This window comes from Carcharodon carcharias, chromosome 20 (genome assembly GCF_017639515.1).
Source record: "Carcharodon carcharias isolate sCarCar2 chromosome 20, sCarCar2.pri, whole genome shotgun sequence".
Taxonomy (NCBI): domain Eukaryota; kingdom Metazoa; phylum Chordata; class Chondrichthyes; order Lamniformes; family Lamnidae; genus Carcharodon; species Carcharodon carcharias.
Genome location: NC_054486.1, coordinates 6,817,634 through 6,833,671, shown reverse-complemented (window position 1 = coordinate 6,833,671; position 16,038 = coordinate 6,817,634). Strand labels below are relative to the sequence as shown.

General features: G+C 42.5%; 1 protein-coding gene across 1 annotated transcript in view; it reads left to right on the top strand.

Annotated features, from left to right (window-relative positions):
* The window catches only part of LOC121292749, a 90,901-nt gene that overhangs the window by 15,247 nt on the left and 59,616 nt on the right, over positions 1-16,038 (top strand). Inside the window, exons 4-5 of the mRNA XM_041215096.1 lie at positions 579-820; positions 15,858-16,010. Of these exons, the coding sequence (XP_041071030.1) occupies positions 579-820; positions 15,858-16,010 (395 nt within the window). The remainder of the gene's footprint in view (positions 1-578; positions 821-15,857; positions 16,011-16,038) is intronic.

Here is a 16,038-nt window from a genome sequence, read left to right as displayed (position 1 = left end):
AGTTGGGGGAAAGCCATTTGGAATTCCACTGTCAAGAGGGTATTGTGTTAACTTACTGGTTCCGTTTTAAATCTAAAATCTATTGGACTGTTGCCTTAAACGGGGTGTATGTGGGAGTCAGGTCAATTAGGAATTTTAGCATTTGTGATAGTGGTAAGTAATTGTAGTCTCATGTATATGCTTGAAATATTTTCTTTTGTTAATAAATATCTTAATTAAATTTTTTAAACCTCTAAAGGTCTTGGTGGACTTATTACTACTGAATTCAATGCACACATCTTCTTGTAATAAAGACAAATTGCAAAATTGTTGTGATAGCATGACTAAGTTTCACTTGTGGATTTGGTCTGCCTGGCACACATCATCTGCCAGATCACACCATCATCACATAACATGTAACTGTCCTGATGAGTGCAAGATGAAAAGCTTTGACATAATGTCTTTTTTCAGCAATACTTAAAATACTTAAGTCACTACAGAAAAAACAAAATAGTATGCTTTCCAATGGGGATTATGTATTAAGTAATATGCCACAGGAGTTCAGATAATATTCTTCAATATGCTTTTGCCTCTGGTAGGTTCAGAGACAGTCATTAGGACACCTCGTCCTGGTTCTATTGTGAGCCAAAGGAAGGCATTCTTTGAATCACATCTAAAATTGCCAGCCTCAGTTACAAAGGACCCAACAGAACACGGTAAAATCCCAGCGACACTGAAGCTCTGCAATCCAGATCTAGCTGGCAGTGGCATTGTGGATCGTGGTCATAGACCATGCCAATTTTCAAAGGATGACGATAATGTAAATATCATAGAAGCTAAGGTAATTTCTTCTATGTATGATGAGGACGCTTGTATAAAATTGTGCTTTTTAAATATTTCTCTTCATAGACTTGATATTAGAGGATGAGAATCTGGCTTCTCGTGTGTCTTCACGCTACTTCAGAATTAGCATAAATATTTTCATTGTGACCATCTTTAGACAGTCAAAAATATAATTTACTCCAAAAAATCTCAAAACTTCACAAAATGACTCCCTATTGTCAAGAAACTATCATATTTGTCCTAATATTATTGTGGGATATTTGAAAGCAGATTTGTGGGTGTGGTTCTGTTTATGTGGCTGATTTAATTGGACTGGAGATGGATAGGCTATGAGGTTTAAATTATCAAAGAAGTGAGGTGTAAAACAGGCATTGAAACAAAGATGAGTGAAACCCAGGCAAGGTTAACAGATATGGTGTGAATGAAATTTGAATTTTATGTAATTGTGAAAGGTGTTTGATTTTCAAAGGATATAAGATTTTTGCAACTGGCAAGAATAATAAGGCAGGGTTATTACATTGATTTTTCCCAGAAGTGCTGGCCATAATGAGAACACGAAAGATTTTTATATTCTGAGAAAAGTAACTGCTAAAGCCAAGTGGAAACAATGGGATTTACAGATCAAGAAGGGAGAAATATATTGAACGAAGGTTGGAAGGCTGTGTGAGGTGTGGCTGTGTGAGATCTTGAAAGGTGACTGTGGGAAACAGACTTGGGGGAAAAAGCCTCTAGCCACCCTGAAGAAGTTTGCTGTTCCAGTAACCAAAGTTGTGTTAAAAGCTTTTGGAAGTCTACTGTCCAGTGGGTGTATGTGGTAAAATTGCTGGATGACTATATAAATTTGGAATCCATTTGGACTGTTGCCTTAAAGGGGTGCATAGTTAGAAGTCTGGTTAAGTAGGAATTTTTGGAACTGCTATAACTGTGTAACTATAATCTTATGTGTGTGTTTAAGTATTTTTTTTCTTCTTTTGTTAATAGACATTTTAATTTAATCTTTAAAATCTTTAAAGGTGGTAGTGGACTCGTTACTTCTGACTTCAGTGCACACGCCTTCTCATAATAAATACAAATTGCAAAACCATTGGGATAGTGTGGCCAAGTTCCCCTTGTAGATTTGGTCAGCCTGGCAAATACCACCTGCCATATCATAACAGTACAGATTTAGGTGAAATACAATTGGTGGTTTGTCATAAACCTATGAATGTGAAAAGCCGGTGATTCTTGTGGTAAAGAAAACATGAGCACGTTAGAGCTTTGGATCTCTGCTAAATTGTTCAATTGTAGACCAGCTGGATTTGAGGAACAATTTGTCATGAGTTGTTGCTATGTGAGGTATAAATAATAGATTATATTGCGGTTAATCCATTATTAGATTAGCAGGTGCAAATTAACATTTTGGTATATTAATTCATCAAGTAGAATGATTCATTATGATGAACTCCAATTAAGACTTTGAAAATAGCACAAGTTTAGCATACTTAGGTATTATGTAAACTGTTGTTACAACTCTACAATAGACCAGATCCTAAGGAACACAGTGGGGAAAAAATACTTGAGGATGTTTTATTCTCTGAGCTTGGCAGTCTGTGAGCATGGAAGTGGATGTGAAGCGAGAGAGAGAAAACCCTATTTATGAAGAAATGATTTATAATTTTCTATGTAAATGAGACATTTTTTTCCATTGCCACGATCAAAAATGCACCTGTTAGGACAGAGGCTGTAAAACTTGATGAATCTTTGATACTAACTGTTCATGATTTAACGTAGAATTCAAAATGTTCTTTGACAAGTTTCTAGTTGTTACTTAAGTGCAAGTTTTATTATCTGTAATGAGACAGTCATGCTGCTGTGCAAGCGACCCACAGGTTGAGTTCAGGTCTGGTTATTGATGCGCAATCACAAGGAAAGGTTGTGATGTTAAGCTCGTGCGGCTCTGTAACCCGCCCAGTCTGGCCTATATGTGAAAACTACTGCACACTGTATGGTTGCCGTTTTAGTGCTTTCTCAGCTGTGCAAACTATTGTTATGAAGCACAAACTCAGGGCAATTAAGGATGGGCATCAGCCCATATCCTGAGGTCAAAAAGTGAATAAATTGTCCAAATGAAGTTTGTCTGAAATTGAACGGAGTTTTTATTGAAGTACCAACTAGCAATGGATGAAAACCATCCAAATGTTAAATGCAAATCACACTTTGACAATGACTAGAATTTGATTATTTCTTTTCCTGGATGGATAAATCTTCTCTTCAAGTGTAAATTCTCTAGAATTAGACAGCGTGGGTAGAATTTTAACCTGATGGTTCATGTACTGATTCCTGCTGAGTTTAAATTGAGGCCTTTGAACTAAACTCTGAGTTCTGGCTGGTTCCTTGCCCTTGACCAAGAACATGCTGCTCCTGTATCCCATTCAAACTGGCTCCATTATTTCATTTCTAATTTTTGTCTTTTTATAGTATGCTCAGTTAACCTTTAAAACCTCAAGTACAACTCCAGATACTTTAATTGCATATGTTTTTGTTACTTTTTAACAATAGTTTTAATTATCAGTTGAAGCAAGTTTGCTTTTCATTCCATTTTTAATAAGGGAAGGATAGGAATAGAAAGAATTGAGAAATGTTGGCAAGTAGTCATTTGGTAAGACAGAGTATTGCTGAAAAAAGAGACATGCTATCCAAGCTTTTCATCTTGCACTCATCAGGACAGCTTGCAAGATAACCCAACAGTAAAGGGAACAACAATTTATACTGCATGAGAAGAGAGTGCTGATTGGTTGGCAACAATGTTGACAACTTTGATTTATATAAAACTGAGACTATAAATCCAATATAGTAATTTTTTCCTTCATTCATGGGCTGTGGGTGTCACTGGCAAGACCAGTGTTTATTTCTCACCCCTAATTTCCTTTGAGAAGGTGGTGGTGAGCTGCCTTCTTGAACCACTGCAGTCCATGTGGTGTAGGTACACCCACAGTGCTGTTAGGGAGGGAGTTCCAGGATTTTGACACAGTGACAGTGAAGGAACAGTGATATATTTCCAAGTCAAGTGTGGCGTGAAGGAGGACTTGCAGGTGATTGTGTTCTCATGCATTGCTGCCCTTGTTATTCCAGTTGGTAAAGGCTGCAGGTTTGGAAGGTGCTGTCAAAGGAGCCTTGGTGAGTTGCAGTGCATCTTGTCGGTGGTACACACTGCTGCCACTGCATAGGTGGTGGAGGGAGTGAATATTTAAATTGGTAGATGGGGTGTCAGACGTGTGGGTTGCTTTGTCCTGGATGATGTCGAGCTATTTGAGTGTGGTTGGAGCTGCACTCGTCCAGGCAAGTGGAAAATATAATCAGACTCCTGAGTTGCAGCTTGTAGATAATCTTCTTCTTAAGTAGTCCCATGGGATCGAGGATCACTTGCTCCTGTGGTTCGATGGATTTATCAGCAATCCGAGAACCCAATGTGCGATGTGCAGATTCTGCCACATGAGGAGCAGGTGGTGCTTGCAGGGCTGGGTAGAAAGGTTGTAGATAACGGAAAGGCTTTGGAGAGTGAGGAGGTGAGTTCCTCATCACAAAATACCCAGCCTCTGACCTACTCTTGTAATCACAGTGTTTCTGGTCAATGCTGAATTCCTGATTGTTGATGGTGGGGGACTCAGTGATGGTGAAACTGTTGAATATCAAAGTGTGGTTTGACTTTCTTGTTGCAGATGGTCATTACTTGGCACTTTTGTGGTGAGAATGTTACTGACTGGGTCTAGTTGCATGCAGGTATGAATTGATTCATTGTTTGAAAATGGAACTGAACACTATACAGTCATCAGTGAACAAGGTCAATGTGCAAAGCAGCTGAAGGTGATTGCATCTAGGTGGTCCCTCAGGAATCCTGGGGCTGAAATGATTGGCCTCTATCAACTACAGTCATCTTCCTTTGAGCTAGGTATGACTCCAACCACTGGGGAGATTCCTATTGACTTCAATTTGATGAGGGTTCCTTAATGCCATACTCTGTCGAAAGCTGCCTTAAGGCCAAGGACAGCAGCTTTCACCTCAGCTCTGGAATTCTACTCTTTTATCCATGTTTGAACTAAGGCTGCAATGAGATCTGGAGTCAAGTGGTCCTGGCGGAACCCAAATTCAGCATTGGTGAACAGATTATTGGTGAATAAATGCTGCATGATGGCACTGTTGATGACTCCTTCAGTTAGTTTGTTGATGGTTGAGAGTAGTCTGGTGGACTGGTAATTGACCTGATTGGATTTGTCCTGCTTTTTGTGGACTGGATATACCGGCACAATTTGCTACACCGTAATATAGATGTCAGTGCTGTAGCTGTTTTAGAACAGCTTAGCTAGTTGTTTTGGTGCTTGTTCTGCACCTAAGTATTAAACACTACAGTTGAGATGCTGTTGGGACCTATGGCCTTGGGCATATCCAGTATGCTCAGCTGTTTCTTGATATCACAAGAAGTGAATGGGATTGGCTGAAGACTGGCATCTGTGATGCTGGGGACCTCAGGAAGAGGCGAGCTGGACCAGAGACTAAGCATTTCAGACTGATAATGGTTCTGAATTCTTCAACCTTGTCTTTTGCACTCACACACCCATCTCTGCAATCTGGAAGATGGGGATGTTTGTGGAGCCTCCTCCTCCAGTTAGTTGCTTCATTGTCCAACACTATTCACAACTGGATGTGGTGGGACTACAGAGTTTTGATTTGATCTGATGGAGACAGGATTGCCTAGCTCTGTCTATTGCTTGCTGCTTACATTGTTTGGCATGCATGTAGTCTTGTGTTGTAGCTTCACCAGGTTGGAATTTCATTTTTAGGTATGCCTGATGCTGCTTCTGACACTCCTCATCGAAGCAGGGTTGACCCCTGGCTTGATAGTAATGGTAGATATATTGGGCCATGAGGCTACTGATTGTGGTGGAATACAATTCTGCTGCTGCTGATGGACAGAACCTCATGGGTTCTCAGTTTTAAGCTGCTATATCTTTTTTGAATCTATCCCACTTAACATGGTGGTAGTGCCACATAACATGATGGAGCTTGTCCTCATAGTGAAGGCGGGACCTTGGCCCCACAAGGTCTGTGTGCCTACCAACACTGTCATGGATCAATGCATGTGCTACAGGTAGATTGGTGAGGACAAGGTCAAGTAGCTTTTTCCTGTCCTCACTTATCACCCCACCAGCCTCGGCATTCAAAGGATCTGGCGTGACATCTATTTCTCTGCTCCTCTCACCCATTCTAACCTGTCTCTCTCTGAACTTACTTCTCTCTGTTCTCTCAGGTCCAACCCCAACATTGTCATCAAACTTGCTGACAAGGGTGGTGCTGTTGTTGTCTGGCGCACTGACCTCTACCTCGCGGAGGCTGAGCATCAACTCGCAGACACTTCCTCCTACCTCTCCCTGGACCATGACTCCACCACTGAACATCAAGCCATTGTTTCCAGGACTGTCACTGACCTCATCTCCTCTGGAGATCTTCCTCCCACAGCTTCCAACCTGATAGTCGCCCAACCTCGGACGGCCCGCTTCTACCTCCTACCCAAAATCCACAAACAGAACTGTCCCGGCAGACTGATCGTGTCAGCCTGTTCCTGCCCCATGGAACTCATTTCTTGTTATCTTGATTCCCTTCTCTCTCCCCTTGTCCAGTCCCTTCCCACCTACATCTGTGATTCCTCTGATACCTTACGTCACATCAACAATTTCCAGTTTCCTGGCCCCAACCGCTTCCTCTTCACCATGGACGTCCAATCCTTCTACACCTCCATCCCTCACCGGGATGGTCTGAGGGCCCTTAGCTTCTTCCTCGAACAGAGGCCCGAACAATCCCCATCCACCACTAATCTCCTCCGTCTGGCTGAACAATGAACAATTTCTCCTTTAACTCTTCTCACTTCCTCCAAATAAAAGGTGTGGCTATGGGTACCCGCATGGGTCCCAGCTATGCCTGTCTCTTTATGGTGTGTGTGGAACATTCCTTGTTCCAGTCCTACTCCGGCCCCCTCCCACAACTCTTTCTCCGGTACATCGATGATTACTTCGGTGCTTCTTCATGCTCTCGTCGGGACCTGGAAAAATTTATTAATTTTGCTTCCAATCTCCACCCCTCCATCATTTTCACATGGTCCATCTCTGACACTTCCCTTCCCTTCCTTGACCTCTCTGCCTCAATTTCTGGTGATAGACTGTCCACCAATATCCATTACAAGCCTACCGACTCCCACAGCTACCTCGACTACAGCTCCTCACACCCCGCTTCCTGTAAGGACTCCATCCCATTCTCTCAGTTCCTTCGCCTCCGTCGCATCTGCTCTGATGATGCTACGTTCAAAAACAGTTCCTCTGACATGTCCTCCTTTTTTAACCGAGGTTTTCCACCCACGGTCGTTGACAGGGCCCTCAACCGTGTCCGGCCCATCTCCCGCGCATCCGCCCTCACGCCTTCTCCTTCCTCCCAGAAACATGATAGGGTCCCCCTTGTCCTCACTTATCACCCCACCAGACTCTGCATTCAAAGGATCATCCTCCGCTATTTCCACCAACTCCAGCATGATGCCACCACCAAACACATCTTCCCTTCACCCCCTCCAGTGGCATTCCGCAGGGATCGTTCCCTCCGGGACACCCTGGTCCGCTCCTCCATCACCCCCTACTCCTCAACCCCCACCTATGGCACCTCCCCATGCCCACGCAAAAGATGTAACACCTGCCCCATTCACTTCCTCGCTCCTCACCGTCCAAGGGCCCAAACCCTTCTTTCAAGTGAAGCAGCATTTCACTTGCATTTCCCCAAATTTAGTCTACTGCATTCGTTGCTCCCAATGCGGTTTCCTCTACATTGGAGAGACCAAACGTAAACTGGGCGACCACTTTGCAGAACACCTGCGGTCTGTCTGCAAGAAAGACCCAAACCTCCCTGTCGCTTGCCATTTTAACACTTCACCCTGCTCTCTTGCCTACATTTCTGTCCTTGGCTTGCTGCATTGTTCCAGTGAAGCCCAACGCAAACTGGAGGAACAGCACCTCATCTTCCAACTAGGCACTTTACAGCCTTCCGGACTGAATATTAAATTCAACAACTTTAGATCTTGAACACCCTCCTCCATCCCCACCCCCTTTCCATTTCTTCCCCCTCCCTTTTGTTTTTTCCAATAATTTATTTAGATTTTTCTTTTCCCACCTATTTCCATTATTTTTAAATCTTGTATGCCCTGTTAGTCTTTCCACCCCACCCCCACTAGAGCTGTACCTTGAGTGCCCTGCCCTCCATTCGTAATTAGCACGTTTGTTTAGATAATATCACCACCTTAACACCTCTTTGTTCCTTTGTCTGTGACATCTTTTGATTATCTGCTCCTATCACTGCTTGCTTGTCCCTACAACCACACCCCCCCACCCCCTACTTCTCTCCCCCCACCTTAAACCAGCTTATATTTCACCCCTTTCCTAATATTCACTCAGTTCTGTTGAAGGGTCATGAGGACTCGAAACATCAACTCTTTTCTTCTCCGCCGATGCTGCCAGACCTGCTGAGTTTTTCCAGGTAATTCTATTTTTGTTTTAGGTTTTTCCTTGTTGGTTCTCTCACTACCTGCCACAGGTCAGCCTGGTCTGTGATTTTTCAATTAAGTTAATTATTAACTGCCCAGATTAAAGATTAACTCAAGCACATTTTGAGAAACACCTTTAAACAAGGTGAGTTAAACATATAGAAAATCTTGATCCAAATGCAATGCTTGGGACTTGCCCAATTTTAGAGCAAACACAAGTGCAGCATTTAGATATGAAATTACTAATGGTTTGTTGTTTATGTTGATGAAGTTACACAAGCGATAGACATTGTTTAAGGACTGGGATCACATATAAAAAGAGTCAGCTGAGAGACTGGGTTATTGGTAGGAGGCAGAGCTCTGTAAGGCTGCATCCTGTAAATAAACCTACCATCAAGGAGAAGATTGATGCCTTGTTTCATACTTCGCCATCTGGCTTAGATCCATTTAACAGAGATCAACGATGAAAAAAAAACCTATGAAGGCAATTTACATGAAATGGAAAAACCTATGAGATTAGCCCAAAAATTATACCAACTTTTAGGATTCAGTGTCACATTTGGTTGATGTCTACACCTACTAATGAATTAATGCTAGGAGAAGCCATGTGTCAGCCATGGCTCATTTGGTAGCACATTCCCCTCTGAGTCAGAAGGTTGTGGGTTCAGGCCCTGTTCCAGAACATGAACACACAATCCAGTGCAGTAATGAAGGAGTGTTGCACTTTGGATGTGATGTTATACAGAGGCCCCATCTGCTCTCTGGGTGGTGAATGTAAAAGATCCCATGCCATTATTTTGAAGAAAAGTCAGGGAGTTACCCCTAGTGCCCTTGGCAATATTTCCTCTTCACTCAATATCAAAACACAAATTATCTGGTCATATCACATTGCTATTTGTGGGAGCTTGCTGTGTGGAAATTGATTGCTCTGTTTCCCACATTACAGCAGTGACTGCATCTCAAGAAGTACCACATTGGCTGTAAAATGCTTTAGGATGTCCTGAGGTTGTGAAGGAGGCTACATCAATGCAAGTTTGTTTTTCTTTTTAAGACTTGAATGGCATATCTGGGCTGTTTATTGCATAGAAAGTTTTATAATCCTCAAAAAGAGTATGCAAAATGCTATAGGCACATTAGATGTTAAAGATGTTACTATATTGCTCTAAAATAAGCAGCAAAATCAGCTATCAAAATGATTATTGCAATTGTGCATTACTATTTTAGTGTGTAAGTTGTCCGATATAGATTGTATTCCATGTCTTTTATGGAAGACCAGACAGCTCACCAAGGAAGAAAACACGCATATACTGATCTAGCTGTTTCCTTTTATTAACATCCTTTGCTAATTTAAAAAAAAGTTATCTTTTTTTCTTTTAGATTCCCACACCATTCCAACATTCTCTGACTGACCAACACAATCTCAAATGGATCGTTTTTTTAAAAACAGCTACTAATCTGTGTGTCTGTCCAGTACATCTTCTGTACTATGTTATTGACCAATTCATTGCATCACCATTCTGCTTTGGCACTTGTGTAAAAATCTTACACATTTGTTCCCTAAACTGACAATTATTTCTCTTTGGTATAGCAGAAAAAAATAGTTTTTTTTCTTCTGCAGATGTATAAAAACTGCTAAACTTCCTGTAAAATTGCATAAACATATTGCTGCTTTATGATCATTTATAAGTCCCACCAATCAAATGCTAGTACGATATTGCAGTTTGAGCTGGTTGTTTGTTTATACCTAGCGAGTGATTTGAAAGGTGGAGTTTAACTTATATTCAATTGCCGCAAACAATTTGAATCAAATGATTGTTGCCAACTGACAACTAACAGCAGTAGTCTAGGAAACAACGAGCTTGGGAGATACAGATGACTTTGGACATTTGGTTTCCAAAGCTCTCACTTACTGAGGTGTTCCTCAAGTTGTGTCTGGTTACATTGGAGACGACTTGATAAAGATTGATTACTATTATTAGTCAACAACACTCATCATCGTATCATGCGACTACCAGGTTGGTAGAGAATGAGCTGGATGGACCTTGGTCGTTTTTCACCTAGCAACTCTTATGTTCCCATGATGTAATTTTTGAATTTAACATCCTTACTTGGATACTTTTGCTTGTCTCAGAGATCTCTTCAGCGGTTGATGTTTGTCTGAGACCAGGAAATCGATGTGACCCTGGCTGGAACTGTGCAAAAGTAGACCCCTAGCAATTTGTGAAATGAGGACTCGAGGAAGCAGCATTTTTTTTTAAAGTTTTGGATGCTGCTGAGACGTTGGCTTCATCAGGACAATCCGAGTTCAAGATCCGTTGTCATTGGGTAAGTGTGAGCCCCAGAATTGGGCTCTGCTGCCTGTGGAGTATAATCCTCATCAATGAGCTGGATGCCCCATTTCAAACCCTGGGGACAGGGTCATTTGTATGGCCAGGCCGGACACTTTACACCTGTAAAGACACGTCAATGGCAGCTCTCTGCTTTGTCAGTAAGAACATTGGAGCAGCACGGTGCTGTTGTGAGAACTGAGAGATCGTTTGCTGGTGAGACCCCCTCCCCCCAAAGAAAATCTGGGTTTTTTTTTAATCTTCTTATCCTAATGGAACAAAACAATTTTTTTTGGTTTGATGACCTTTCCCTAAGAAAGGAGAACTGAGTCCCTCCGACGCCTATCAGCATTCACCCTATCGTCCAGCTCCTTTTTGGTCCTACAATAATCTCCCCTTGTCAGCAAATAGTCCCTTCTCCCTTCGCCGCTGACCCACCCCCGCCCGTACTGGGATTCAATGGTCGGAATTGAGTGGAATCTTGGTGGAAATAAAGCCCCCCCACCCCTTCTCACCCTGGCACCCCCTCCTGGGACGGGAATCGTACTTTCTGCCTTCATGATCCCTGGAATTTCAAGTTCATAATGTTTATCATGGATAAATGGACAGTGTCATTCTGTAACCAGTAAGGCTTAGAAATAGCAGCCATTTGCTTGTGTTGCCTAAAATAGAAATCCTACCGTGATGAGTTAATCTTCTTTTGGTTCTGACACTGAGTAGATTAGTGATTCAGGCTAAATACAAATGCAGTTCATTGAGCTCCCACTTTGTCGCCAGTATTTCTAAGTTCTCCGTTATTATTTATTATTTGCAGTAAGGGGACTGTTATCTCCCAGGTAAAAAGTTCTTTGTTGCTTCACATAAATGCAAAATACTGCGGTTGCGGAAACCGGAAATATAAAATATATAAGAAATGCTGGGAACCCTCAGCGTTCCGTGGACAGAGAAACAGAGTTAACGTTTCAGGTCCATGACCTTTCAGCAGAAGTGAGAAAAGTTGGAACTGTGATAGGTTTTGAGCAATAGGGAGGCTGGGAAGAAGAACAAAAGGGTGGAGGGCAGGAGAGATTAAATGACAAAAGGTGTCACGGTACAAAGCCAGAAGAGTGGTAATGGGACAAGTAAAGAATCAAATGATGTGTGTAGGTGTGGCGTGAATGGCAGGGTAGCAGCCGTCCGAATGTAAAACAAAGGGATTGAGAAAGCAACGAGAGAGAGAGAGGAAGAAAAATAAACAAAACACAAATTGGGGGCAGAGGTTAGGATCTAGATTCGTTGAACTCCGTGTTCTCAGTGTTGAGTCCAGAAGGCTGTAAAGCGCCTGGTCGGAAGATGAGCTGCTGTTCCTTGAGCTGTGTTGAGCTTCATTGGAACACTGCCCTAGGCCAGGAGAGAGAGAGAGAGTGAGGTCAGAGTGGGAACAAGCTAGAAAATTAAAACGACAGGCGGCTAAAAGCTCAGGACCATGCTTGCAGACTGCACGAGGTGTTCTAGTAGGCACTGACCCAGTGTGCGTCCGGCCTCTCTAATAACGCCACTGTCTGGCACCCTAGGTTGCTACTCTTTGCGCTGTTGAGGGATGTAACTCTTTCGAGTACAAACACGTTTCCGTCTGTTTCAGGTGAAGTCACATTGTTCCATAGTTTGCCATTGTGAGATTTGAACTCTTGATTTTGGGGTTACAAACCCAGTGCCATAACCACTTGGCTATTTAAGCCCAGCCCGGGGATGTAGTAAAGATTTTGTGTTACAAGGCCAATACTGCATGTAAACAGGCTATGGAGGGTATATTTGTCAACTGTCACAGCTGGTCCTGGTGCAAAATGTTGTGGTTGGTTTTGAAAAATTGCGCAGGTCAATCTGATCAATAGATTTACAGGAGCCAAGTTTTTTTTTGTGGAGAGGTGTTTGGGGAAGAGTTTCATTACAAAAGATCATTGTTAATGTGAAGCTCATGAGCACATATGCATTTTCTCAGGATTCCTGCCAGTCAGGTACTAATTTTACTCACATGAATCTGCCAAACTAAGGTGTATCGATGCTGAATTAAGTCAGCTTTTAAAGGGGGACCCATGATCTCTGAGTGCTGACATTTGAAACTGCAATTTGAGTGAGAATGATGGTTGGATATTTTTACATTTTTTGTGTAGAGCAATGTTTCCAGGTTTAGGATGAAAGTTTGAACTGAATTTTTTTAGCTATATCATCTATAAGCTACAGCTGGAATTCTAATAAGAATCCCATTACTTTTTTGCCTCAGTTGGAGGATAAAGGACAGGCACTCAGTAAAATTATTCCTAAATTGACTGTCTCCCCCTGGCAAAGTTCACCAATAGGTATATAGAGGCAGAAACACACCTACCTTCCCATCTCTGAGGGAAAACTGTCTTCATATATGTGCTATACTCAAGACCATGACGTGAGTTATACTGTCTCTGAGAAATTAGCTTCCAGTTAACCTGCATCACTAGGAAAGCACTGCCAATGGCTGTCCAAGGTCACCACAGCTCTGAAATCTGTGTTTGTCTCATTTCCAGTTGCCATGGGCAACATCAGTCAATCATTAATTCTCAGGTAAATCCATCAGATGATTACTGCATTGTTCATCAGGCAACAATTTCTTAAATGTTCCCAAGCGCAACTGGCAGAAAAATGGGGAACATTTCATCTTTTCCAGTGTAATATTGGAAGCACCAAAATGGGCCGACATTCCTCACAAAATTCATCACGAATCATGAAGGATTCCATTTCATTAATTGGCTGCCACCATCAAAATAGGATCATGCAATCATTGCCCAATTCTCAGGCATTGGTCAGGATACCTTCAATTTAAAGCATTTCACAGTGCTAGGAATATTTGAGGTCCAAAGAAAAATGCAGTCTACCCCTGGAAGAACATTGCTATACCCTTGAGTCCTTGGCATCGCTTGAGATGAAAAAGAAGAGCAGCAGGACACAGGTTAGAGGCCCATTCAGTAACCAACATCACCCTTAAACAATTGATAGCGGAATGGAGCCTAGATGGGTTTAGGTTTTCGATGATTATTGTGCAATGCACATTGCACAATTTTTATATTTTCTCCACCTTTTTGAATGGCAAAAATGGAGAATTAAACCAACCACAAGAGTCAAATAAGATAATGTTGAGGGGAATTAATTTGATGGTAACTGGAGCTAAGTGGCAGTCTCTCATTTTAATTCCTTTTAAAGAAAATATGTTCATTCACAAACTGTGGATGAGACCAGCAGGGTCAGCAATTATTACCCATCCCTAATTGCCCTTCAGAAGGTGTACATGGTGGAGCCACCTTCTCACTCTGTTGCAGTCCAAGTGTTGTTAAGTCAGGAAGTCCATGATTTTGACCCAGCGATGATGGAGAAATGCAACGTATTTCCAAGACAGGGTGGGGTGTGGCTTGGAGGGGGGGCTTGGAGGTGGTGCAGCTCCCATGTGCCCGCAGCCTTTGTGCTAGTTGGTGGACAGACCCCATTTTTCAATGGATTAGTACTCATGCTGCCCCTCCCACTGCGCCATCTAAATTGTAATATTATATAATGCTCATACTATTAAAGTGCTGCATATAAAGGGTGTTTTAAAATTGCTTCACAGAATCACAGTGCAGAAGAGGCCCTTTGGCCCATCGAGTCTGCACCGACATGTGAGAAACACCTGACCTACCTACCTAATCCCATTTACCAGCACTTGGCCCATAGCCTTGATTGTTATAATGTGCCAAGTGCTCATCCAGGTACTTTTTAAAGGATGTGAGGCAACTCACCTCCACCACCCTCCCAGGCAGCGCATTCCAGACCCTCACCACCCTCTGGGTAAAAAAAGATTTTCCTCACATCCCCCCTAAACCTCCTGCCCCTCACCTTGAACTTATGCCCCCTTGTGACTGACCCTTCAACTAAGGGGAACAGCTGCTCCCTATCCACCCTGTCCATGCCCCTCATAATCTTGTACACCTCGATCAGGTCGCCCCTCAGTCTTCTCTGCTCCAATGAAAACAACCCAAGTCTATCCAACCTCTCTTCATAACGTAAATGTTTCATCCCAGGCAACATCCTGGTGAATCTCCTCTGAACCCCCTCCAGTGCAATCACATCCTTCCTATAATGTGGTGACCAGAACTGCACACACTACTCCAGCTGTGGCCTCACCAAGGTTCTATACAACTCCAACATGACCTCCCTACTTTTGTAATCTATGCCTTGATTGATAAAGGCAAGTGTCCCATATGCCTTTTTCATCACCCCACTAACATGCCCCTCTGCCTTCAGAGATCTATGAACACACACGCCAAGGTCCCTTTGTTCCTTAGAACTTCCTAGTGCCATGCCATTCATTGAATACTTCCTTGTCAAATTACTCCTTCCATTGCATCACCTCACACTTTTCAGGATTAAATTCCATCTGCCACTTATCTGCCCATTTGACCATCCCGTCTATATCTTCCTGTAGCCCAAGACACTCAACCTCACTGTTAACCACCCGGCCAATCTTTGTGTCATCCGCAAACTCACTAATCCTACCCCCCACATGTAAATAAACAAATCCTACCCCCCACATGTAAATAAACATCTATTTACTTACAGATATAGAGATATTCATGCTGCTATCAGAGCTCTTTCATTCCCACTCCTAGATAGTCAAACCACTCTATGTAGTGGCAGCCACAGCCTGCTTCTGCCTCCTGGCTCACTCTAACCCTGCCTCTGGCCACTCAAGTCAGCACTTTGACATTATTTCACAGACCCTTGGTAAAGCCTGCACAGATCACCAGGAATCTGTCAACCCCAGTTTGAGAATCACTGTATCAGAACTCCCAATGACCACAAATTGCTACTTGAAAGGCCACAAGAAAGTCCCTGGGCTGCTGTAGGTACAATGAAAGATGAACACTATTTGTTCACCGCTAACTGCAAAATCCAGGTCAGTTGTTGTGGAACAAAAGTTTTATTGCCTGCAAATTACTTAACTCAATGTAAAGCTTCAGGCTTTAATTTACGTTTGAAGGAGAAAAGTAGATAATTGCTTTTGCAGGCTGGTCTTATTCTGACTAATAAAATTTATGGAAATTTGTATTTTGTCTGTCATCTACGTAAAGCTTTAAAATAGAATAAAGTTTGTAATTTATTGCTACTTTTAGTCAGGAAAAGAGGGCACCATTCTGAAACACTCTGCCGTTGAGAAAGGAAGGCAACTAGTTGGTCTGTACCAGGCTATTTGTGAGAAGGTTAAGCAATCGTCACATGATTCAAAGCAAGAGATTGGTGTGGAAGAAGGATTTGTGCCTCACAAGGTAAGGCATTTAGAAAATAATTCACTTT